General features: G+C 37.6%; 1 protein-coding gene across 3 annotated transcripts in view; it reads right to left on the reverse strand.

Annotated features, from left to right (window-relative positions):
• Nucleotides 1–22,410, reverse strand: part of LOC114663524 (regulator of G-protein signaling 22) — a 138,693-nt gene that overhangs the window by 31,461 nt on the left and 84,822 nt on the right. For 2 of the 3 annotated variants that reach the window (XM_051935852.1, XM_051935850.1), the window contains exons 11-19: nucleotides 21,514–21,625; nucleotides 18,117–18,242; nucleotides 10,600–10,701; nucleotides 7,349–7,543; nucleotides 5,894–5,989; nucleotides 5,239–5,405; nucleotides 2,900–3,062; nucleotides 1,986–2,165; nucleotides 174–242 (exon numbers count right to left, since the gene is read on the reverse strand). In XM_051935852.1, coding sequence (XP_051791812.1) covers nucleotides 174–242; nucleotides 1,986–2,165; nucleotides 2,900–3,062; nucleotides 5,239–5,405; nucleotides 5,894–5,989; nucleotides 7,349–7,543; nucleotides 10,600–10,701; nucleotides 18,117–18,242; nucleotides 21,514–21,625 — 1,210 coding nt within the window. The remainder of the gene's footprint in view (nucleotides 1–173; nucleotides 243–1,985; nucleotides 2,166–2,899; nucleotides 3,063–5,238; nucleotides 5,406–5,893; nucleotides 5,990–7,348; nucleotides 7,544–10,599; nucleotides 10,702–18,116; nucleotides 18,243–21,513; nucleotides 21,626–22,410) is intronic. The other variant, XM_051935851.1, reaches the window with a different exon arrangement.

The following is a 22,410-nucleotide window of genomic DNA, read 5'->3' on the forward strand; positions in this document are numbered from 1 at the left end:
GATCGCTTGTATTAAAATAAATAAATCACCGTCAGCCTGGACGGTGTGAATCTTAGCGGCACCTGACTGCTACACAGTATTACATTGCACATCATTTTAAGTTAAATTATGTGTTAATTTTAGTATAAAAAACACTATAATAAGCAACTTTTTTATCATTGTATTACAATTACCTTCCATGCTTCCTTTTTCTTTTTACTTTTAGGAACTTGACTCTCTTCATCAACATCTTCCATTTCCAGCTAAATTAAAATAATAAACAATCGATCATTATTTGCATAACTTAAATACCATTTGTAGCATACACATTGTTTCTCATTAAAAGCTGTATATTATCTAAATACCTGTATTGAAATTTGCAGCAATAAATTGAGATTATTAATTAAAATATAGATTTCACAAAAATCAAAGTGAAAATATGATGCAGCAGGCTAGTCCATTTTGCCGAAACTTCATGGCAGAAACTCAAAATCATACTCAGTAGTTTGTATGGTCCCCACGTGGTTGTATGCATGCCTGATGTCGGGGCATGCTCCTAATAAGACGACAGATGGTGTCCTGGGGGATATCCTCTGAAATCTGGACCCGGGCATCACTGAGCTCCTGGACAGTCTGAGGTGCAACCTGGCGTCGTCGGATGGACCGAAACGTAATGTCCCAGAGGAGTTCTATGGGATTGTGGTCAGGCAAGTGAGCGTGGGGGGCAGTCAATGGTATCAATTCCTTCATCCTCCAGGAACTGCCTGCATACTCTCGCCACAAGAGGCCGGGTACTATTGTGCACCAGGAGGAACCCAGGACCCACTGTACCAGCATAGGGTCTGACAATGAGTCATCCCCATACCCAATGGCAGTCAAGGTGCCATTGTCTAGCCTTTAGAGGTCTGTGTGTCCCTCCATGTATGTGCCTCCCCAGACCATCACTGACCCATCACCAAACCGGTCATACTGAACAATGTAACAGGCAGCATAACAGTCTCCACGGCTTCTGCAGACCCTTTCACGTCTGTCACATGTGTTCAGGGTGAACCTGTTCTCATCTGTGAAAAGCACAGGGACACCAGTGGTGGACCTGTCAATTTGAGTATTCTATTGCAAATGCCAATTGAGCTGCATGGTTCTGGGCAGTGAGCACAGAGCCCACCAGACCAAATTACGCCCTCAGGCCACCCTCATGAAGTCTATTTCTGATTGTTTGGTCAGAGACATTCACACCAGTGGCCTGCTGGAGGTCATTTTGTAGGGCTATGGCAGTGCTCATCCTGTTCCTCCTCGCCCAAAGGAGCCAATACCGGTCCTATTGAGGGGTTAAGGCCCTTCTACGCCCTGTCCAGCTCTCCTAGAGTAACTGCCTGTCTCCTGGAATCTCCTCCATGCCCTTGAGGCTGTGCTGGGAAAAATAGCAAACCTTTTGGCGATGGAACATATTGATGTGCCATCCTGGAGAAGTTGGACTACCTGTGCAACCTCTGTAGGATCCAGGTATCGCCTCATGCTAACAGTAGTGACACTGACCGTAGCCAAATGCAAAACTAGTGACAAACCAGTCAGAAAAGATGAGGAGAGAAAAATGTCAGTGGCCTCCACCTGTTAAACCATTCCTGTTTTGGGGGTCATCTCATTATTGCCCCTCTAGTGCACCTGTTGTTAATTTCATTAACACCAAAGCAGATGAAACTAATTAACAACCCCCTCTGCTACTTAACTGACCAGATCAATAGCCCAGAGGTTTCATTGACCTGATGCTATACTCAGATTACAAAGTGTTCCTTTAATTTTTTTGAGCAGTAAATTAACAGAATGAAAAACTATGTACAAACTATGTTCAACCTTCCTACCTTGATGTCTGTATTAACATAATAGAGACATGTAGATTGGTTATACTTGGGAAGCTAAAATCTTTAGCCCTCGAATATTATTAAGTACAAAAAAAACATGATTAATTTTAAGCAGTCCTGCAAATCTATTTTGTTCTCTACTCTTACCTTATTCTTTTGCCTCTCAGAAAAGTTTGGAGTGGCCAGATACTGAGGCAGCCACTTTTTCTCAATGCGATTTTGCGCATGCTTCTGCACTGCTACTAAAGCAGGAGCAGACATTTTTTCTTTGATGATCTTCCCAGCACCCACTGCTATCTTCCCAGCACCCCCTGCTAAGTGCTTCACCTTCAGAAAAAAAATAACAAAAAAATCTTTAATGTGAAATTCTGAATATTTTAAAGAGTCAACAACTCTACAAAAAGAGGGCAGGATTCATAACATGGCTTGTTTATGCACACACCTTCTAGAAGCTTACATTGTGTCAAATAAGAGTTTAACAATGAATCTAAAAAGTGCATTCTTAGGATGGAAGAGGAAAACTAAAAGTTTAAGGTAGAAAGTCTACAAAGAAAAAATAACTTGCAAATTCTTCACTCAAATCAAGAATTCTGAAGCAGTGAGGTATCTGCATTAGTCACTGCATTATTCTGAGCCAGATGTAAGTGCTGGAATTTGTTTATAGAAAAAATTAATTTTAGGAAAAAAAATCAAACTTTGTTGTTTGTTTTTTTGGATTCTTCAGCTTTTCACTTGTGTCTAGATGAGGAAATTGATCACAAACAAGGTAGAGATCATATACTGTATTTGGCTACCAAAAAATAGAATCTAGGTCCTAAATACAGTATTTTTGTTTAAGTAGTCGTTGGGTACCTCATATTATTTCTGAAGCACTGGTCATTCAATAGTAAATACTTCAGTTGCTGACTTTACATGGTAAAGGGAACTTGTAATAAAAATTATGACTGGCAAGGGCTAGACGAAAGTATAATAATATTTGCAATATAAGCCTATCTACCTGAGGACAACAGAAACAATACATATGCAGACCAATTATGTAAAAATGTTTTGTGTTTTTTAACCTGTTGTTGTTGATCCAGGGAAGCTGGACTGTTTGGGCCAAAGAAATACTTTTTGTTCATATACTTGTTCTTTATTTCCTTGACTTTGTCTTCTCTTTTTGTCTTATCTTTGTGAGGCATTCTTCGATACTGTTCAATGTCCATCCAACACCTCAAGTCCATACTATATGGGAAAAAAGAAATACAAGGAGAATTTTAATACAGTTTTCCTTAAAAGATAATGAAGGTACCACAGATACATTATTGATATTAATAAATATTACACAATAAAAGTACTATCCAAAATGAACAGAACAGTATTTAATTAGGACTCAGGATTTTACACTGCTCCTTGAATTGTCATTGGACTAAAGATAACTTAATTTAGGTCTCTACTGCAGCCACTTTATGTTGTTGTTATAGTATTGAGTAAAGTCACCTAGTAACAGCCGCAAATATAATGCAAAGCCTAAAAGAATACATTAAAGAAATGCAAATGGAAGAAATGAGTATTAAACAAATTTATAATAGGAACCAATTTTTAAAATGTAAGCTTTTTAATTCAGAAATTGTTTCATATTTTACAAAACTGCATCTTTTTAAATGGTCAACTGCTATTTTCAATAGGTTCTCAGTTGATTTGTCCACTGATCTTAAAGCAACAACTTACAGTCACTTTTTCTGGATAACAATTAGAAAGTAATATAAAGCAGGCATCAGTATGATTAAAAACATGATGATCCTTAAAAACATTATACTACAATTTAAACTAAATATCTAGTGAATAGGGTGACGCTGACTTGGATTTTAGAAAATGGATTATTGTTTCCTAATTGTCATACTGCTTAATGTTAAAGATGCTAAAATATTTATACTATTGCTTTATTGTCCTATTCATACTAAAAACATAAACAACTATATACAGTATATATATACAATGAAACAAACTGTGAGAGAGGCCAGCATTTAAACTTAAAGGAACAAACCCCTGTGCAGTGAAATTAATCCTACAAATCTGAATTTTAGTGCAGTAAAGCCTATTGGAATTAGAAAACGTAATACATTATACCATATTAAAAACCCAAAGGTTATAAAGCCAAACGCCTAAAATCTTGTCACAGAGGTAATATGTACTACTACATAAAAAAGAAACATGTATACAGTGATCCCCCGCCTATCATGGAAGTTACGTTCCAGACCCACCCACGATAGGTGAAAATCCGCGATATAGAAAGACCACATTTTTTTTCATAGTTTAAGCCTTAAAATACCCCTCCCACACGCTTTAAATACATGTAAACTTATTAAAGCACACTTTGTAAACACATATGATATGTGGATGTCGGGCAATGGATATGAGTAACATCTCTCTATTATAAAACATTTTAACGTCATGCAAGACAAGGCAGTGAGACAGAAGGACAGCTGCTGTACAGGCTTTTAAACCAGCCATCTGACAAGCAGAACAAGCATCTTCGCAGAAGCAACACAAAGCCAGCACAAAGTCCACTTTTCATTAACGTTCATTCAGCTCCCCCCTTCACAACGCGAAGTGGCAGGAGCATAGCGCGCCTCCATGGAACAAGGGTGGGGTCTGAGAGAAGTGATCGAGACCAGATCATCTCAGACAGACACTTTGATGACATGCCCTACTTACAAACAATTTAAAACAAGTTCACTGACATCTAACCTAGCAGTTGTTGGAATGCTTTTGGCGAGAAGCAGAACACGCAGCTTGCCAGCAGCAGCTGCAGAAACCCAGCATATGATCCAAGCACTTCTCCTTACCGAGCATTCAGCCCTCAAGGCAGGAAACAAACCCCGGGCAGGGCGCGCACACACACACACACACACACACACACACACACACTAGGGACAATTTAGGATCGCCAATCCACCTAACCTGCATGTCTTTGGACTGTGGGAGGAAAGCAGAGTACCTGGGGGAAACCCACGCAGACACAGGGAAAACATGCAATCTCCACGCAGGGAGGACCCGGGAAGTGAACCCGGGTCTCCTAACTGTGAGGCAGCAGCGCTACCCACTGCGCCACCGTGCCGCCCCCTGAGAAAATACTTATACTTAATTTCATAATCCAGTAATTTAGAAAATGAATGTGTATTTTCATTGCCACTTTCATTAATCATTTCATGCTTAAATTATCTCAATTCACTGTTATAAATGAAATGATACTGTTTAGCTCTAGTCAAGTTAATTACATTTTTAAAAAAAAAGTTAAAAAAATACACATGAAACCTACTTGAACTTGGGTAATAATAACAATAACAGCAATTAATATTACAATAACAATAATTAATATTGTTGCTAGTCTTTCAGAAATATGTTAATCTGCACATACCTGGGTTCTCCGTCTGGTAAGAAGTTACTGAAATGTTCCAGTTCTGTTCGGTTACGCAACAGAGTGTTCAGATTAACATTTCTAAACTGCTCTGGGACATCACCCCACAAGCTGCGTCCTGAAAGAGCTGGTGACTCTGATAGACTTGGCTCAGGTGTGCTACTGACCTAGAAGATCAGGACATATATTTTGTCATTTTTTTCTGCTAAGGTTATCTCTTTACTTGAATATCATGCATATTTCTCTATTAGATATTACTAGTAAAATGCAGTTATATTCAGGTGCACTTAATTAACTATCCACATTTGTTATTCAGCTACATGATTTTTCTGCTGTAGCTTACAAGTTAACATTTTAAGTGCTGTCTGAACTGGGGTCAATATTGTAACTGAACAATCAACTGCTGAATATGCTGCTAGTACCATTAAAGCAATAATTTTACAAAGTGGCAATAATGTTCACATTCAATAACTCTTATTTAAATATACTGTACAGCATAATGTGCTCAAATACTAAAAAAAAAATTTGTTGTTCACAATGCTTTTAGAACAACGTATACATCAGCCTACTCCATATTTTAGTATTAACTTCACATTAACATTTCAATTAGACAGCCATTATTACCTATCAATATTACAAATATGAGATTACTTACTTGCTTCTGCAGACTTGTATTCTTTTGTCTAAGTGCTTGAAGTTTTCTGTAGTAGACTGAATCTAGATAACGTGTTTCTTCCATCAGTTCTACCTGCTTTATTTAGAGCAGAAATCAACATGGTTAATAAATTTTGTAGGGCTGCACGATAACAGAAAAAATGATTATCACGATTATTTTGCTCAAAATTTTTATCACGATTAATAATGACGATTATTCCTTTGGTAAATGAAGTCTGTGACCAAAGCAGTGTAGCCTCGGCCAGTTATTCACAGATGCTGCCCTAATCATATTAGCTGCGTTGTCCGTTGTGATGCACACAAGTCTTTCTTCCACCAAGCCCCAAGCGGACATCGCTTCTTTGAGGCCCACTGCAATAAACTCCGCTGTATGGTCTTGTGGGAAAAACGAAGTTTGCAAAAGCTTGCTTTTCATCTCAAACTCGCTGTCAATAAAATGAACTGTCAGGCTCAAATACGGTTCCGCACTTCTGCTTGACCATAAGTCGGTCGTGGCAGCAAAATATTCAAGGCTGAGCCTGAGAATTTCTCTTTCTATTTCTTTTCGGCATTTCGCATACAGCGAGGGCAGCGCAACATTGGAAAAATGGTTGCGTGAGGGAATGCTATATCTTTTATCAAGTGTTGCGATCATTTTGTTAAACCCCTCACTGCTCACGGTGGTTCTTGGACACATATCCTTGGCTATATGGTACGTGATCGCCTCTGTTATTTCCCGGTGTCTTTGCGAGCTAGGCAGATATGGTATTGCGTTGAACAATGTCCCTGATATTGTTGTCTGTGTTGTGGATGGCTGGTAATTTTTTGTTGTTGCTGTTTGTGCCTTCAGTCGTTGAAATTCTTGATAGTGTACTTTGTGGTGGCTTTTAAGGTGGTTGATGAGGTTTGTTGTGTTACCTTGGGACGTTTGGACGGAACAGGAGCAAAGTTTGCACAAGACTCGTACCTGATCAACATCACATTCCTCGAAATCGAAATAGTTCCAGACAACTGAGTATGACCCCTTTTTAGGAACTAACGATCGCACTTCTGCACCTTCCTCACGTTGCTCCGCCATCATATGTTTATTCTGACTGACTGTTATTGCTGCTATTGACTTCTACTGCTTCAGAATGCGCTTGCAATCTAGACACAGTAACGTCATAGTGACGCAGTCCAATCCGTAAACTCAGCCCATAAAAAACAGTTTGGTCTTTATACTGTAAAATCGCGACGATATTTATTAACTGATCGTGGGTCATAAATATCGTTATCATGAGAAAAAAAAAGATTAATCGTGCAGCCCTAAAATTTTGCTAAGTCACCAAAAACTAAGAGAAAAAAAAATGCTATAATTACAACAATTAATGTTTAGGAATAAGTAAAACACATTTTAGTTGTCTGAGGGCAATATCAATAATCAAAAAAAAAAATCCTGACACTAAGTTTTAAATACCTTTTTGAAGTTTGTCTTGTCAGATTCTAACATTTGCATCCATGGTATCAAGAGCATTGTTAAAATGTACTCCTCAGCTATGTCAAAAAGATCCTCAAAAGGTGGGTCTAGTTTCTGGTACATGGTGTACTGACTGTCCAGGTCAACGGCGATGTCCATTGGTCCACCAAATTGAATGTATGTGGAATACAAGAACTGAAAGAGAGGGTATCTCAGTTTTAAAGCATAAATCATGCACAACAGCACAAACTACGTTGATATTCACAAAACAAACTGACAACAGACCATTAAAAAAAGGATAACGTGTGTGTCTTTTTTGATATACGACCACAAAGCAAAGTGTCTGGCAAACATTTTATTGAATTTATTTAGCATTTGACTGATACAGTAACCAGAACTTGAAAACTCCATACCAGTACACAATACTGCCACATCCATCAACAACTATCATGGCATGTAAGAGGGCACAGAACTAACAGTAGGACTTGTTGATAAAAATTACACCTATTACACAGAACCACAGCTATGCTGTCACAAACATTTTTTGGAAAAAGAGCTAAATCAAAACAACCTTTTCATCCACGGCCATTGGCTACACTAGTGTAAACTACTGTATAAGCTTGACTCTAAAGTACTTTTTTGCAACACCATCTGAGCCCAACAAACCATTACCAGGTGACAAAATTCACTCTTTACTGCTTCACAATATCAGAGTTTTCACAACTGACACATTCTTAGGCAACAAAATCATTTTTGTCAGTGACCATGAAGCAAATATTTGCTGCCCTACAGGGGTTTATAATACTTAATTACAATGTCCTCATATTACATGAGTCTCTCAAATGGCTTCTTCTCCATCAATGATGGAAAGGGCACTTAAGGTTGCTCACTTACTAACTGACATTAAAGTATTGGTCACTTACTGTAAATACTGAGCAGATTAACCTCAAAAAACCCTTGAGGAATACACTAGAATTTATTTCTTTGATGTAAATGTAGAATGAGCCAAAGTAAGTGCAGGGGGATACTTTTAGTGTGTAAAAGGCATCAGGACACCACTTTTTGTGCTGTGGAAAGAAGTGAAGTTAGCAAGTACATGATGAAAGTCACCAGAAGCTTTAATATTAGATTTGAAAATATCAGCCACACAGCTGATACATTACTAATTTTCATAATGCCAGTCAAAAAACAGCAAAATTGACAATAAAGTGGCAAACAATTACATGATTAGATGCAAACAAAACATATTAACCAAAAGAACATGGCAAAAATTTTTGTATCTCAATATGCAAGGAAAAATCTACTTAACATTAACCAAAAACCATGACAGAGAAACACTCTTTTTTTAATAAGTGAATAATTAGATCTAAGCATTTATTAAATGAAAGCAGAGAAATTGTGTCATGCATTGTCCATTAGTACTGGCAACTACTACAAGGCTTGGGTAGACTAGACATGACACAAAAAACACTGAATTTCCCAGCTGAAATGGAGCTATCAAATCAACTATTCCTCAACCTGCAATATAATAAAAGTACAGTACTGTGATCAAGTGATATGGGCTGCTTCTTCACAGGTCCAGAATTTGAAGTTTATGTCCACACTACTGTGTTCTCCTTTAAAAACGTAGACATTAGGAAAGAGTTGTTGACTAAGGTTGCATCAACTAGTGAACATTTTTAGAAATAGTTTAAAATTGGAAAATTAATGGTTGTCTCTCAATTATAATAAACAGATCCTGGGACGAGATGAGACTTTTTAGCCTGGGACGAGATGTGACTTTTTCAGAGAGATACTTTCACATCCCGCAAGACTTTGTGCCAAGAGATTTAACCACGCCTGGGGCCAGAAATAAAAGACAAGGTGTAGATGATAAAGTAGAACGTCATAAAGAATTCAAAAACGTTTGCGCAATACACATGCAGATCAGGTGAGGGATAATGAAAGTACTAAAATTCGAAAGTCTCCAAAAAATGATAGTAAAGATCACATTAGTGTAACCAAATAGAAATTATTACTCGGTGAAATAACGGAACAGCAAAAAGAGATTGAATATATTGTTTGGATTTAAACTTTAAGTCGGAGACTTGTATATCATCTAATTCGTGTTGCCATCAGGGAAAAGTAGGGTTTCTTCCCAATGAAGTGGCGTATCCACAAGAATTAAAAGATTTGTTGTTTGGTGAAAGTAAAATCCACATACGAGAGCAGCAGAGACGCAAAGTGGCTGGTGCGTTGCGCAGGCCTGGGGGGGTTGGTGAGCAAAGCCCCCTAGTACTTCATTATTTTAAGACGTTTCCAAATATGGAATGTTAGAATTTAAGTAAGGAAAATGACAATTCTGTCTACCTACAGCTCACAAATGGAAGTTATTCACATCATCCATTATAAAATTTACCATTATTTTCTCAGCATCACAAGGCCTGAAGAGTGTAACCTGCCTGGACTCCTATGGAATGCAGTTGGTTTGTCATTACAGAGGAGTCCCTGTTCTCCCTAACAGTCAATGACAATTGGACATGCACAAGTAGAAAATAGAAAAATGGTGTAACATTCATATAAAGCATATATAGCCAGAACAGCTAGTGTTATGTTATATGGTATGAATTTGCCAATGCAAATAAATCAATGCCATGTTAGCTTGATGTTCAAATGCAGGGATTTTATATAACAAACCCCATATGTACCTTATGGAAAAATAAACTGTTGGTTTGCCTTGATTTTTGGAATAAGTTCTTACTGAAATATCACCAGGTCCTAATACCCATTTTTATGCAGACTGTTCTACCAGTTTCAGATACAAGTATTTTTGTCACAATATGTGTAAGCTTGTCTCCAGAGGATTCAGATGTTAATAAGATTGTGTTGTAATCCAAAACACATTTGCCCATTCTGTAGTTAATGTTACATGCAGTAATCCTTCAAGCTACTACATTCAAAAGCACTATTTTTCTTTCACTCTGCAATTTTTAATGTCTTGTTTAAAATAAAACTATTGCATGAACTATGTCTGTGTTTTTTTTGTTTTCAGTCAGGCCAGTCTTTATAACATATATACATAAAGCATTAATTTCTTCTTGCTCACTATTTTAACGAGCATATGTTATATATGGAATGTCTGATTCATCTCATTCTAATTCATGTATTTTCTAAGTTTATTGTGTGTTAGAATTATTCCTATCGCCATTTACTATTATTGCCTGTTAAAATTAGAAAAAAGCCATAGGAGCACCAACCAGTATGCTGCTTACCTGCGACTGTCGTCCTAGCTTAAAAGGACTGAAGGTTTCCTGATAAAATAGTCTGTGGTATTCCTGAAGGTCAAACCAAAAATGTACTCCATTCTTCCAAACCTGTAAATGCACAACACAACACCAGCTACAGCATATGAATTTTATACAAGTAGAACAATGCAACATGAATATTTCACTTTTATAGTCTAAAGCCATCATATAATATTTGTTTTGCTACATAAACTTGTTTATATTTCCCTACAATAAGGCAGAAAAAAATTTCATATTATCACCAAAGCAAGGCCATAATGAAAAACAAACATTAAGGTTACATGTATTGCATTTTTACTGTAACTGTAAAGAGGAAAAAATAGGTGAAGTTGAGATAAGCTTAGTCCTACAGTATTTGCTAATCCCTGTTAGGCTGCTCCTGCCTGCAGTACTCAAAAGGTACCCATGCTGAGAATTATCAAATCAGATCCTATACACCTAACCTGTAATCCACTTAAAGAAAGCTAAAAAAGCAGAATTAAAAAAGGTGTTAAAGTTTTTTAAGAGCTATGTCAACTGGGTTTCTTATATACAAAGTGGCAGTGGAAATGTGCATATTCTGTTTTAAATTTAACAGCATTCATTTATGCACACCGAGAACTCCCTTTTTGTGAATGGGTGACTTTTAAAATGTCAGTGCACGTAGGCTTGATTTGCACTGCTGGTTGCCTTGAACTTGCAAGATTGCCTTTTGCTCATTGTAAATACTGGTTGCTATTTAGAATTTTTGTATGAGAGATTGATGCAAGTGAGAAATGCATTTTGACAGTACCAGTACTGGCTACATTTGTCAATAAATTATTTATTTTACTGTTGTACCCCTAAAAAAGACACAGCCCTCACTTTGGACATTCAAATCACCTCTCAGTATACATGCTGCCTGCATACAAGCAGAAACTTAAACTTGAGAAGCTGAAAAATTATCAAATTATTGGATGAAAAAATAAATATTACAGGATTGTTTCAGTTCTGTAAATTTAGACATTTTTAAAAAATCCTCATTAAATCTAGATTAGTTTGGAACTGCTGCCAATTAATTGGATTCTTCAGAAAATGTGTCCATGACTGTGTGCCCACAAAAGCAATATACTAATTTCCTAATTATAAACCCTGGATCAACACTGACACCTATAATTTTTTGAAGGTTTACATTAATGGAAAGAAGATAAATTCACTTAAAGTGTATAGCTAAATAAAATGGAAACAACAGCACTCACGATGCACCTAAATTGTACTAAAGCACAGTGATGCTTATGGCTTGCAAACTAACGCCTAATCCAGACCCATACACAATTTATCTACTGGATAAATTTAATATTTCCAAAGCCAGTTTTAATTGTAATATTTGTATTTTTACTTTACTTGAAGTCTTCGTTTCGTTACAAACAGTGCCCTGTCTTACATTCCGTTACCTGGGTTACAGAGCACAACTCCAAAACAAAAAAAGAAACCTTTCCCTACCATTGTTTATCTCCTGCCATTCACAGTCCTTTTTTCTCTATACCGCAAACACTCCTGCTTATTGTCTCCTGACTCTCTCCTCAAAACTTCCTTCCACCACACCTTCCTTTTTCTCCTTACTTCTCCTGTCACTCATCTCCTAACAGCCCCTTACAGAACAGAAGCCCTTCACCCAGTCCCTTCACTTACAGCATTCATTATAGACTTTCTGCTCCCCGACAGGACATCACAAGCTGCCTCTACATCACAATATATTAACAAAACATGATATAACTGAATTTAAAAATAAAATTACAATACAGGAGAACATTAATACAGAACAACATTACCGTCAGTGGTTTCCATTTTCAACACATTTTTCAATTTTGTCAGCATCACGCTTTATATTGTTTGCTGTTGTTCTTCCTACTCCATAAATTGAAGCAGTACTTGCAATGCTTTTACCATTTTGTAAACATTTCATAATTTCAGTTGTTTGTGACAATTCCAACACCACACGCTTACGTTTATCAGCTGTAACAATGTATATTATATTAATTATAACAAAAGAGAAAAGCTGTGAAACACTACTAAAACCGAAGGTTTTTAACTGATGCTGTGATGTCAAAATGTGGCCTGACACGTGGCACTGTGGAAGAACATTACACGCTTACAAAAGGGAGAATTATTCCAATATTTGCAGCTCACAGCGTACCGCACAGCAGTTACAGTAATCGGTACATGCTAGCATGTGCTTTTTCTGTGCGGTTCTGACGGTTAACAGAGACTGGTGGTTAATCAAGTGAAGGATAATCGAGATTTTACTGTAAAACTTAAACATATACTATACAGTCAATACATATTCAATAAGCTCTCTCCAATCAATTCACAAATCTATACAAACACCAATTTCTGTATATCTTGTTACTTTGACAAAATTGATACAACCCACTTGATAAGACAGTTCAGACAAAAACAAAAAGCAACTGGGTAGAACTGCAGCCAGCACTATTCCCAACATAAAAATGAATTCAGTCTCACCAGGTTTATCACTGGGGAGATCTCACCTGAAGCGATTCTTCTTCAGCTACTCCAGCTGTTAGATAGACATGCAGTCTCCAGTGACCACCTCTACTAGTATGAACCTCCCCTCTGGTGAACTGCTGGTCTTTTATCAGCTAGAAGTAGTGGCCATATGATACTCCTCCCACTTCTTTATATGAATATTTTTGAAATTCATTTATGTAATTGTTGTTTGTTCTTTTTAATCTGATACCACACTCAAAATTTTTTTAAGTTCTTTCAGCAGCACCAGAACCAGTTTCCATGGTAACCCCTAACATTTGTCAAGGAGTACTCACACTGAAAGGCCATCATTATGTATCAGCACATTGCCATAAATTTCTCAGACAAGACAGTATTAGAAAGATGAAACAAAGCCAAGGTCAGGGTCTTTTTATGGTCTCAAGTAAAATGTACAGCATAATGTTCCACGCAAATACACAATAAAAAACAAAAAATATCAGCACAGACTTTAATTTCATCTAATAACAGAGTAAACAATACTAAGTACAACATTATGTGCACAAGAATCACAGCAGTACTTAATGCACTCAGTTGATTACAGTTTATCACATATGACAGTTAAGCAGCCTTGTATTACCTGCAGGTAGATGCCATCCTTAAATCTCACAGTTTGGATGTTAACAGTTCCATAACATTTGTCTGATGGATGACTGGGGTCCTTTATGATTTGATTTGCCTTTGCCGGACAACATTTAGTAAATATGTCCTGCAGAGATGGTATCAATGTCCTAATGATGATCTGTGCTGTTTTCACTATCCTCTGCAATACTTCTGTCATCCTTAGCTTAACTGCTGCCATATTAGCACACCATGCAGTATGTTTATAAAAGCTGTTGAGGGCTGCTGGAGTCATTCGGGCCATCTGAGAAAATTAAGTCACTGGTGGGCCTTTCAGAGACCACTGTAGTATGTTCCATCCACCTGAGATCATTTGTGATGGTAACCCCCAGGAACCTAAAATGGTTGACTCGTTCCACAACCTCACCCCAATGTAAATAAGGGTATGGTTTTCCTGCTGCTTCCTGAAATCAAGGATTATCTCCTTAGTCTTGCTAACATTCAGAAGAGAGGTTACTGTCCTGACACCATTGTGACAGAAGGCAAATTTCTTTTTGATAGGCTGTCCCATCGTTTGTGAGATCATTGGTTCTGATCAAGCCAATGATAGTGGAAAAGTCAGTAAATGTTATGGTGGTATTGGAGCTATATGTGGCCATTGTATCATGGTTGAAAATAGAATTCAGCAGGGGACTCCGTATACTGCCCTGAGAGGTGCCAGCTTTCAAAAATAAGCATGGAGGTGGTGTGTCTACCAATCTATACATGCTGGGGTCTGCCAGTCAGAAAGTCCAACATGTAATTGCAAGGTAGGCACTCAGACCCAGGTCAAAGAGCTTGATGATCAAATTACAGTGTTGAAGGCAGAGTTGTAATCCACAAACAATAGTTTGGCATAACAGCTCTTTTCATCCAGATGTTCCAAAGTGCTGTGCAATGCAAGGGCTACTGGTATCCTCTGTTGATCTGTTGTGTTTATAAGCAAACTACAGGGGGTCCAAGCACTCTGGAATCATGATCTCATTGTGTCCCAGCACTAGTCTACCAAAGCACTTCATAATAATTGTGCTACTGGACAATAGTCATTGAGGCATTCCATGTTGTTTTTCTTGGACACTGGAATGTTAGTTGTATTTTTAATCATAATTATGGAATCATCAGGAAATTTTCAAACCTCTACTTCAATTATCTTGACTAAAAATGCTGCTGTAATTTCACTGTAGTAAACATTACTCTATTGTTGTTTAACATGAAAAATCTTATTTGTGTGATCTGTCTGCATAATGTGTGTCAACATAATGTGTATTTTCTTTATCAAATCGAGTAATGGTGTTAAAAATCTGGAAAGAAGCCATAAATATTTAAGTATACAGCATGCTAAGCTTATACCATTGACCATTTTGAAGAGAGTGTATAAATCTAATGACTTGTACACCAATTAATTTAAAATTACTTCATTTTGCAAATGATCGAGTGCGTCCCATATGCTTCACCCTAAACAGCTTAAAAGTTGTAATGTGTCTGATAATATGCTGTATATAGCCAATAAGTTATTCTAATTATATTAAATTATATAATAGTATGTTTGACCAAAGTTTATTACTATATAAAAATTAATTTGTATACATGTCAATCATACTGACAGTTTATAAGAAGTTAGAGATACAATTGTTATTGATTTTTTAAATACACAAAGGGAGCCAAAACATGTACACACACTTCAACAAAGGAAAAACTTGTATTAAAGTTGTGATATTAAATTTATACAGATATCAAGGGATGAATTTAAGTCACTTTTGACTTTGTTCAAGCAGTAGTTTGCCATAAGCATGACGATGTTGGCCAAAGTGTCCAATGAGACTGATGCACATGCCATTTCAACTTCTTCTCAAAGTGCAGGCAGTGTAGCTGGTTTCATGCAATCGAGTAATGACATCTTCTGATATAACATCATACTATACATCATTGCTACAATTCGATTCAACTTTAAAAAACTCCAGAAATATCAACTGTTGAAGTGTGTATACATTTTTTGCCCCCCTCTGTATATGCTTTATTTTTTTGCCAGCATATTATGATCACTGTTGCACTCCAACAGAGATACTCATACATTATCTCACAGTAGAAAAGACCATTAATTTCTAAAAGGATAAAGAAATAAATACTGGATGACAATTGAACTCATTAAAACATTTGGAAAGAGCTGATAGGAGGACAAAAATATCTAATACTGACAAATAGAGTACATTTGATATTTGATTGATCTGAATCACTGTAAATCTGTTGTGCATAAACAATAAACATGGCACAATTTTAGGTTTCTGCTTTCACTTTTATATCTCAAGAGGAAATCGTTATATTGAACTGTTTTAAAATCATTTTTAAACTGCCCCAACAAACTAAGTATACCGACTTTCTTAGGAAATCCAACACAATTATGCACATTTATTTGTGAAAAGGAAAACCACCACATAGTGAGTTTGTTCATTTTCCCAGTGTCTGTGTGGAGTTTCCTCTGGGTATGCTGATTTTCCTCCTATAAGCCAAAAGATGTGTAGCCTAAATCAATTGGCAATTTCAGATTTGTCCATTTGAGCGTGAGGAAGGACGTGAATTAGGCCTTTTGTTAGACTTGGTGTTCTGCCAGAGCTATTCCCTGCATTGTGTCCAGTGCTGCCATAACAGTGTCTAGTCCCCTTGCAACCTTGAACTGAACTGAGCAGGTTTGAGAATGTTATGTCATATTTGTTATAACACTAGAATCCCTAAAGAGTACAAAAAAAGTCATAATGCTAGGCCACCTTAAATCCCTTCGCACCTCTTCATCAGTGTCTTTGTTTTGCAGCTGAAGTGAGATGCAAAATTCTCAGAGCTCAAGTCTGTTTTGAGTTGTATAGGGTAAATAATATAGCATTATTTGGAATACATGCGGGCAGCACGGTGGCGCAGTGGGTAGCGCTGCTACCTCGCAGTTGGGAGACCTGGGGACCCAGGTTCGCTTCCCGGGTCCTCCCTGCGTGGAGTTTGCATGTTCTCCCCGGGCGCTCTGGTTTCCTCCCACAGTCCAAAGACATGCAGGTTAGGTGGATTGGCAATCCTAAATTGGCCCTAGTGTGTGCTTGGTGTGTGGGTGTGTTTGTGTGTGTGTCCTGCAGTGGGTTGGCACCCTGCCCAGGATTGGTTCCTGCCTTGTGCTCTGTGTTGGCTGGGATTGGCTCCAGCAGATCCACTTCACGTCATTATTGCTATAACATGGAAGAAGTTTGTTTTAGTTATGTGTTCAACATTTCTTGCCTCACATTTCCTGTCATCCAACATTTACCAAGATCGTTGTAGAAACGGAACACACATGAAATGTATGTATTCCAAATAACAATATATTATTCACCCTATACAACTCAAGAAACCTCACTCCCAGATAAATAGACTTGAGCTGGGAGAACTTCAGCTGCATCGGTGGAGGATGGGAGAGCAGGTTGCTTGCACTGAGTGACACATTTGCAACACAAAGAGGTGATGAAGATGATGAAGAAGAAATTAAGAAATTTAAGGTGGCCTGGCATTATGACTTTTTTCATAGTCTTCAGGGATTCTAGTGTTAAAGCCTTACTCTATATTAGGTGGGCAAGGTGATGCAATGTTTAGAGCTGCTTTCTTCCAGGTAGACTGGGTTTCACGCCTAATTCAGTCCCTGGGTGGATTTTGCATTTCTCTGCATCGGCATGGGTTCAGGTTTTCCTTAAACAGACCAATGAGATAATGATATGCATGTTGGGTCAATTATTAGTCTTGTATGAAAGAGTGTGCCTGATAATGAATTGATAATCATGTTCAGGCTTATCTACTCACAAGACTAAATCAGATTGGGTCAAAGAAACAGAAGAGTTTCATATTACGTCTTCTACAGTTAGCCTTCAAAATTATTCCAAATACATACTAAAATGTAAAAACACAGATAAATCTCAATATTAAGAATATTTTGTCCATCTCCTTTAATATAACTATATTTTTATATATATTTATACAAAACAGCTCAAGTGGGACCAATGTCTACCTTTTATATAATTACTACAGAGGATACTAAAGACAAGTTCACTCAGATATTTGTGCAGCGTAATTTAATGCTTGCGTTTTTTTCAATTGTCACACATAAGGCACTTTTTATTTTTCCAGGACTTCAAGTTTTCCAGTCAAGTGAGGAAAGGGACTCAACACCAGGAACTACTTTGTTAAACTAGGACTCAAAGTGAGTCAGTGACAAAAAAATATTCTGTGTCTACTTCAAAAAGAAACAACGGCATTGTCAAATATAATGCATTTAGTAATATGAAAACACAAAATATTATTTAGAATATGACAAATAAAAAAATTCCTATCTCAAAAAAGAAGTGAATATTCACCTTGTTCCCTGAACATATGCAAAAGTTTGTGAAAAAATATCCAGCTCTTGGATCATGATAAAGAGCCTGAAGCAGCCTCTCCATTTGAGCCCCTCCAAGTACTGGGCTCTCTGTATTGCTTTGAATCTGGAACACAAATGTGGTTAATGGTTGGTAACATTTTAGCAAACATTTGGACAAAGTGTCAATGAAAATCTTGGAGCAGCATGTTGATTAAAAGTCCATATATTTGAACTTATTGGTAGTAAATATTAATTACCATTTAAAAAAATACCCTTCTGAACAAAGTGGTAAGAATAAATAATTAACAGTGGTAGTACAGTAGTTGTATTTTTTTTAGTGGTATTGTCAGGTGTACTGAGTATATTTATACTAGCTGTGTTACCTGGTTTCACCCATGAAATTTCTTAGGATATTGGGCCTCAGTTATAGTGCCATGGGTTAACCAGATGTTATCAGTAACAGAGTAATATTATTTGTTCAATGGGGCTCCTTACTATTGCACATGAGTAAAACATTCCTGTCATTGACCAATTCTTGCTTTTCCTAGTAACTTGGATTTTGTTGGTCATTGCAAAACACAACTTTAGAGAAAACTGTATTCTCTTGAATTCAAGCAGGTAATTAGTAGGAATAATGAGAACTATTAGAAGAACTGTAGAAGATTCTTTAAAAGTGGTAGCTTTGTTGAGATATGAATACTGTATACAGCTTTGATTTGTATCCTTGTACCATTACAAAGTTGTGGAAGGTTTATATCAAAAGTAGTATATATTGACTCATGGTTTCCTTTAACTTATTCCATACAGAATTGACATTTACAGGATGCATATTTACATAACCCAAAGAATAAACTCAACTTTTAAGCACTGAAAAGGTAAGAACAGGTGAAAAGAAATAATATTATGACCTATGTACAATGTTCACCTCCTCTATGTTCTGTCCATGGGTTACCCCTTTAGTGGGTTGAGCAAGCATTTAAACTGACCAAGGTATGTCATTGTACACAGGGCTTGAAGTGGGCTTGTATGCTATATTGGCAGTTCCCTGAATTGACAACCAGAGCTAAGCAGCACATCATGGTCTGACCTTTAAAGTTCTCCTTAATATTGCATGTATTTTACCTCCAAGCTGCCCCGCCAACTCCTCTTTCTTTGAAGTTTATGTATCACTCAATAATCCAATCCAACTGAACTTGTATTTTACTGCATCGTGAGGAGTAAGAAGCTGACAAAATAGGGAGTACTGCGGGTACCCAAGAAGGCTACTTGCTAACCACATTACTTTGAGTTTCACCTAACTTTCTTCATCCTTTTCACATCTCATCATCTTGTCTCTTTTTCCTTTGGAGAACAGCTGCCCTTTTTCACTCGCCAACAGACCCATTTTTATGTGTGATTAAAGCCTCAGCCTGTACAGTGGCACTGTTCTGCTTGCACCATTCATTAGCATGATCTGCACACCCCATTTCTACATGCAATCACAAGAGAAGCAAAAAAAAAAAAGGATGTGGTGTCTGTCATGATTTGGTGTTATATACAGTAGTACTTGAGTTCAAGAATTCTTCATGGTTTACGTGCTGTTTTTTTTGGGTTTTTTTGCAACATCTTAGATGCCATTTTTGGTCCTTATTGCCACCATATTGAGTTCCCATTATTAGGGCCACTTCCCTGTATTTCTAGAGGTGTGGCCTGAAAAATCATGACCAGTTCATAATCAACACAACAGGATAAAAGGACAGCTTGGGTTTCATTTTTCTTATCCAATTTGCGGATACCAAAACTTTGTCAAACAGACTTGCTCTAAATATTTTCGTGTGTTTCATTCAATGTTGACCTCTTGCCTGTTCATTCGACTTCAATTTTGTCTAACATCATGGCTTTGTTTTGTATTTGTGATTTCCCAGGAAGTCCTTTTCATTTTCTTTATATGCATCTCTTGGTGCTACTCAAAAACTTTAGTCAATTTGCTTTTAGGACAGTACCTAACAATACCCCATTCACAGCTTTATTACTGATAAATATCAAGAAATAAAAAAAAAAAAAAAACAACATGTTGGCTACTTTTCTTTTTTCTATAACGTCAGCAAATTTCAATCAAATCAGTCAAAGAGCTTTCAAGATTTTGGGGTATTTAGCTTTGTTATTGTGAGAGGAGTTTGAGCACCTACACATTGATACATCTAAATGTCCTTTCTTAGCCTACCTACTAGACTAGATGTACCACGTAGCTATACAGTGATCCCCCGCTATATCGCGGTTCAGCTATCGTGTCCCTGCTACATCGCGGATTTATTAATATTATTATTATTATTACTAGGGGGCTCTGCCCCCTGCTTGCTTCGCTCACCCACCCCGGGGTTTGGTTTACCGGATAAACAATTTAACACTAGAATTACCAGAGCCCCTGAAAAAACTTGTAGATCCGGCCCACCTTAAATCCGTTCACACCTCTCTGCCAGTGTCTTTCATTCTCTAAATGTGCCGATAAAGACAAGCTGCAAGCAGCCGGCTATTCCATCCCCCCACCAGCTCATGCCTTGATTGATTATCTGGGAGTGAAGTGAAGTTTTAGAGTGGAAATAATGGATCGTTATTTGGAACACAAGCATTTCATGTGTGTTCCAGTTCACAGTAATCTGTGTAAACACATTTTTAAAACGGAAACGTTTTTCATATTTTAGTAGTAAATGACAAAATGTAGGTATAAACTATATAATGTATGAAGCCTGAAGTCCAAAGATCAAGTAAACACTTTCACAGAAGGTTCAAGGAAAAGACAATAGCTTCCATGGTATAGCGGTAAGATTTGCTGACTTGTAATCAAGAGTCCCCGGTTCGATCCTGACTCACTCCTATATTTGCCGTTTTCAGTAGTGAGCTGCTCTTATTGTTAATATTATACAGTACACACATACACTTGGTTTGCCTCCATAAAGGTGGAATGTTTGATTGCTTTTCAATATGTTGGATGAACTTTACATGTCATGGCAAGTTCAGGTACTGTGGCATTAGTTTATTGCAGAGACCTAGATTAAACTGTTTATTTCATTTGATACTTTAATCCTTTTTTTTATCTGCCACAATCAGATGGAGTGGAAAAGGTAAAAGTAAGAGTGGAAATAATGAGCAATGGTGAAAATATTGCAAATTACAATTAAAACTAAAATGTGCTATCTACTCATTGAAATACTAACTGAATTAGTTCATGTTACTACATAGGGAAACAAGTTACCTCATCCTGATTAATGCTATTGACAGCAGCAGCTCTCCATTACACAAGCCAGACGTTTATGCATATTTTCCCCTTGGGAACAAATAAGGTATAATTTTTGTTTAACTTTTAGGAATATTTTCAACAGCAAGTACCACATAGTCAATATAAACATGATACTTACGGACAGTGTTTCTGAAAGGTCCTCTTTATCATCTTTACTGGATTCAGAAAAGGTACTGATTGTTGACTCATAGGAACATGATGTTAGACTACCTGCTGAGTGCATCCTTTGTCTAAACAAACAACAAAAATAAATATCACATAAAAGTAAAATGCAGTACAAACCTACAAATTCAGTGCATCCAGAAAGTATTCACAGCGCATCGCTTTTTCCATATTTTGTTATTTTACAGTGGGATGCCCAAGAGGACCGGAAGAGGGCTTAAGCCTCCTCCAGGACACGAGGGGGCGACCCCCCTGGTTGCTTTGGGGACCACGGGTACAGAGCATGGAAGCTCTACTCTGTAGGGGCCCGTGGCCACCGCCAGGGGGTGCCCCAATGCCTTGGGAGCCCTGGACCTCAGCACTTCCGCCACACCCGGAGGTGCTGGGGGGAAGAGGAGCAGGGACACCCAGAGTCCTTCCAGTTGCGCAGCCGGCACTTCCGCCACACAGGGGTGTGTCAACGGAAGAGTGTCGGGAAGCACCTGGAGCCCATCCAGGGTGTATAAAAGGGGCTGCCTCCCTCCAGTCAATGGCAAGAGTCGGGTGGAAGAGGACGAAGCTCGGTGGAGAGGAGTGGAGGTGTACCAGAGACTGAGAAGGCATTGTGTTGTGTGGCCAGGACTTAAGGGGTGATTGGTGCTGCAGCACTGGGTTTGTGCTCACTGAGAACTGTAAATAATGTATAATAAACGTGTGTGTGGTGAAACCATCTTGTCTAGCTGTCTGTGTCCGGGCTGTTCCCCACAACAGCCTTATTCCAAAATGGATAACATTCATTTTTCTCCTCAGAATTCTACACACAACACCCCATAATGACGTGAAAAAAGTTTACTTGAGATTTTTGCAAATTTAT

This window comes from Erpetoichthys calabaricus, chromosome 13 (genome assembly GCF_900747795.2).
Source record: "Erpetoichthys calabaricus chromosome 13, fErpCal1.3, whole genome shotgun sequence".
Taxonomy (NCBI): Eukaryota; Metazoa; Chordata; class Cladistia; order Polypteriformes; family Polypteridae; genus Erpetoichthys; species Erpetoichthys calabaricus.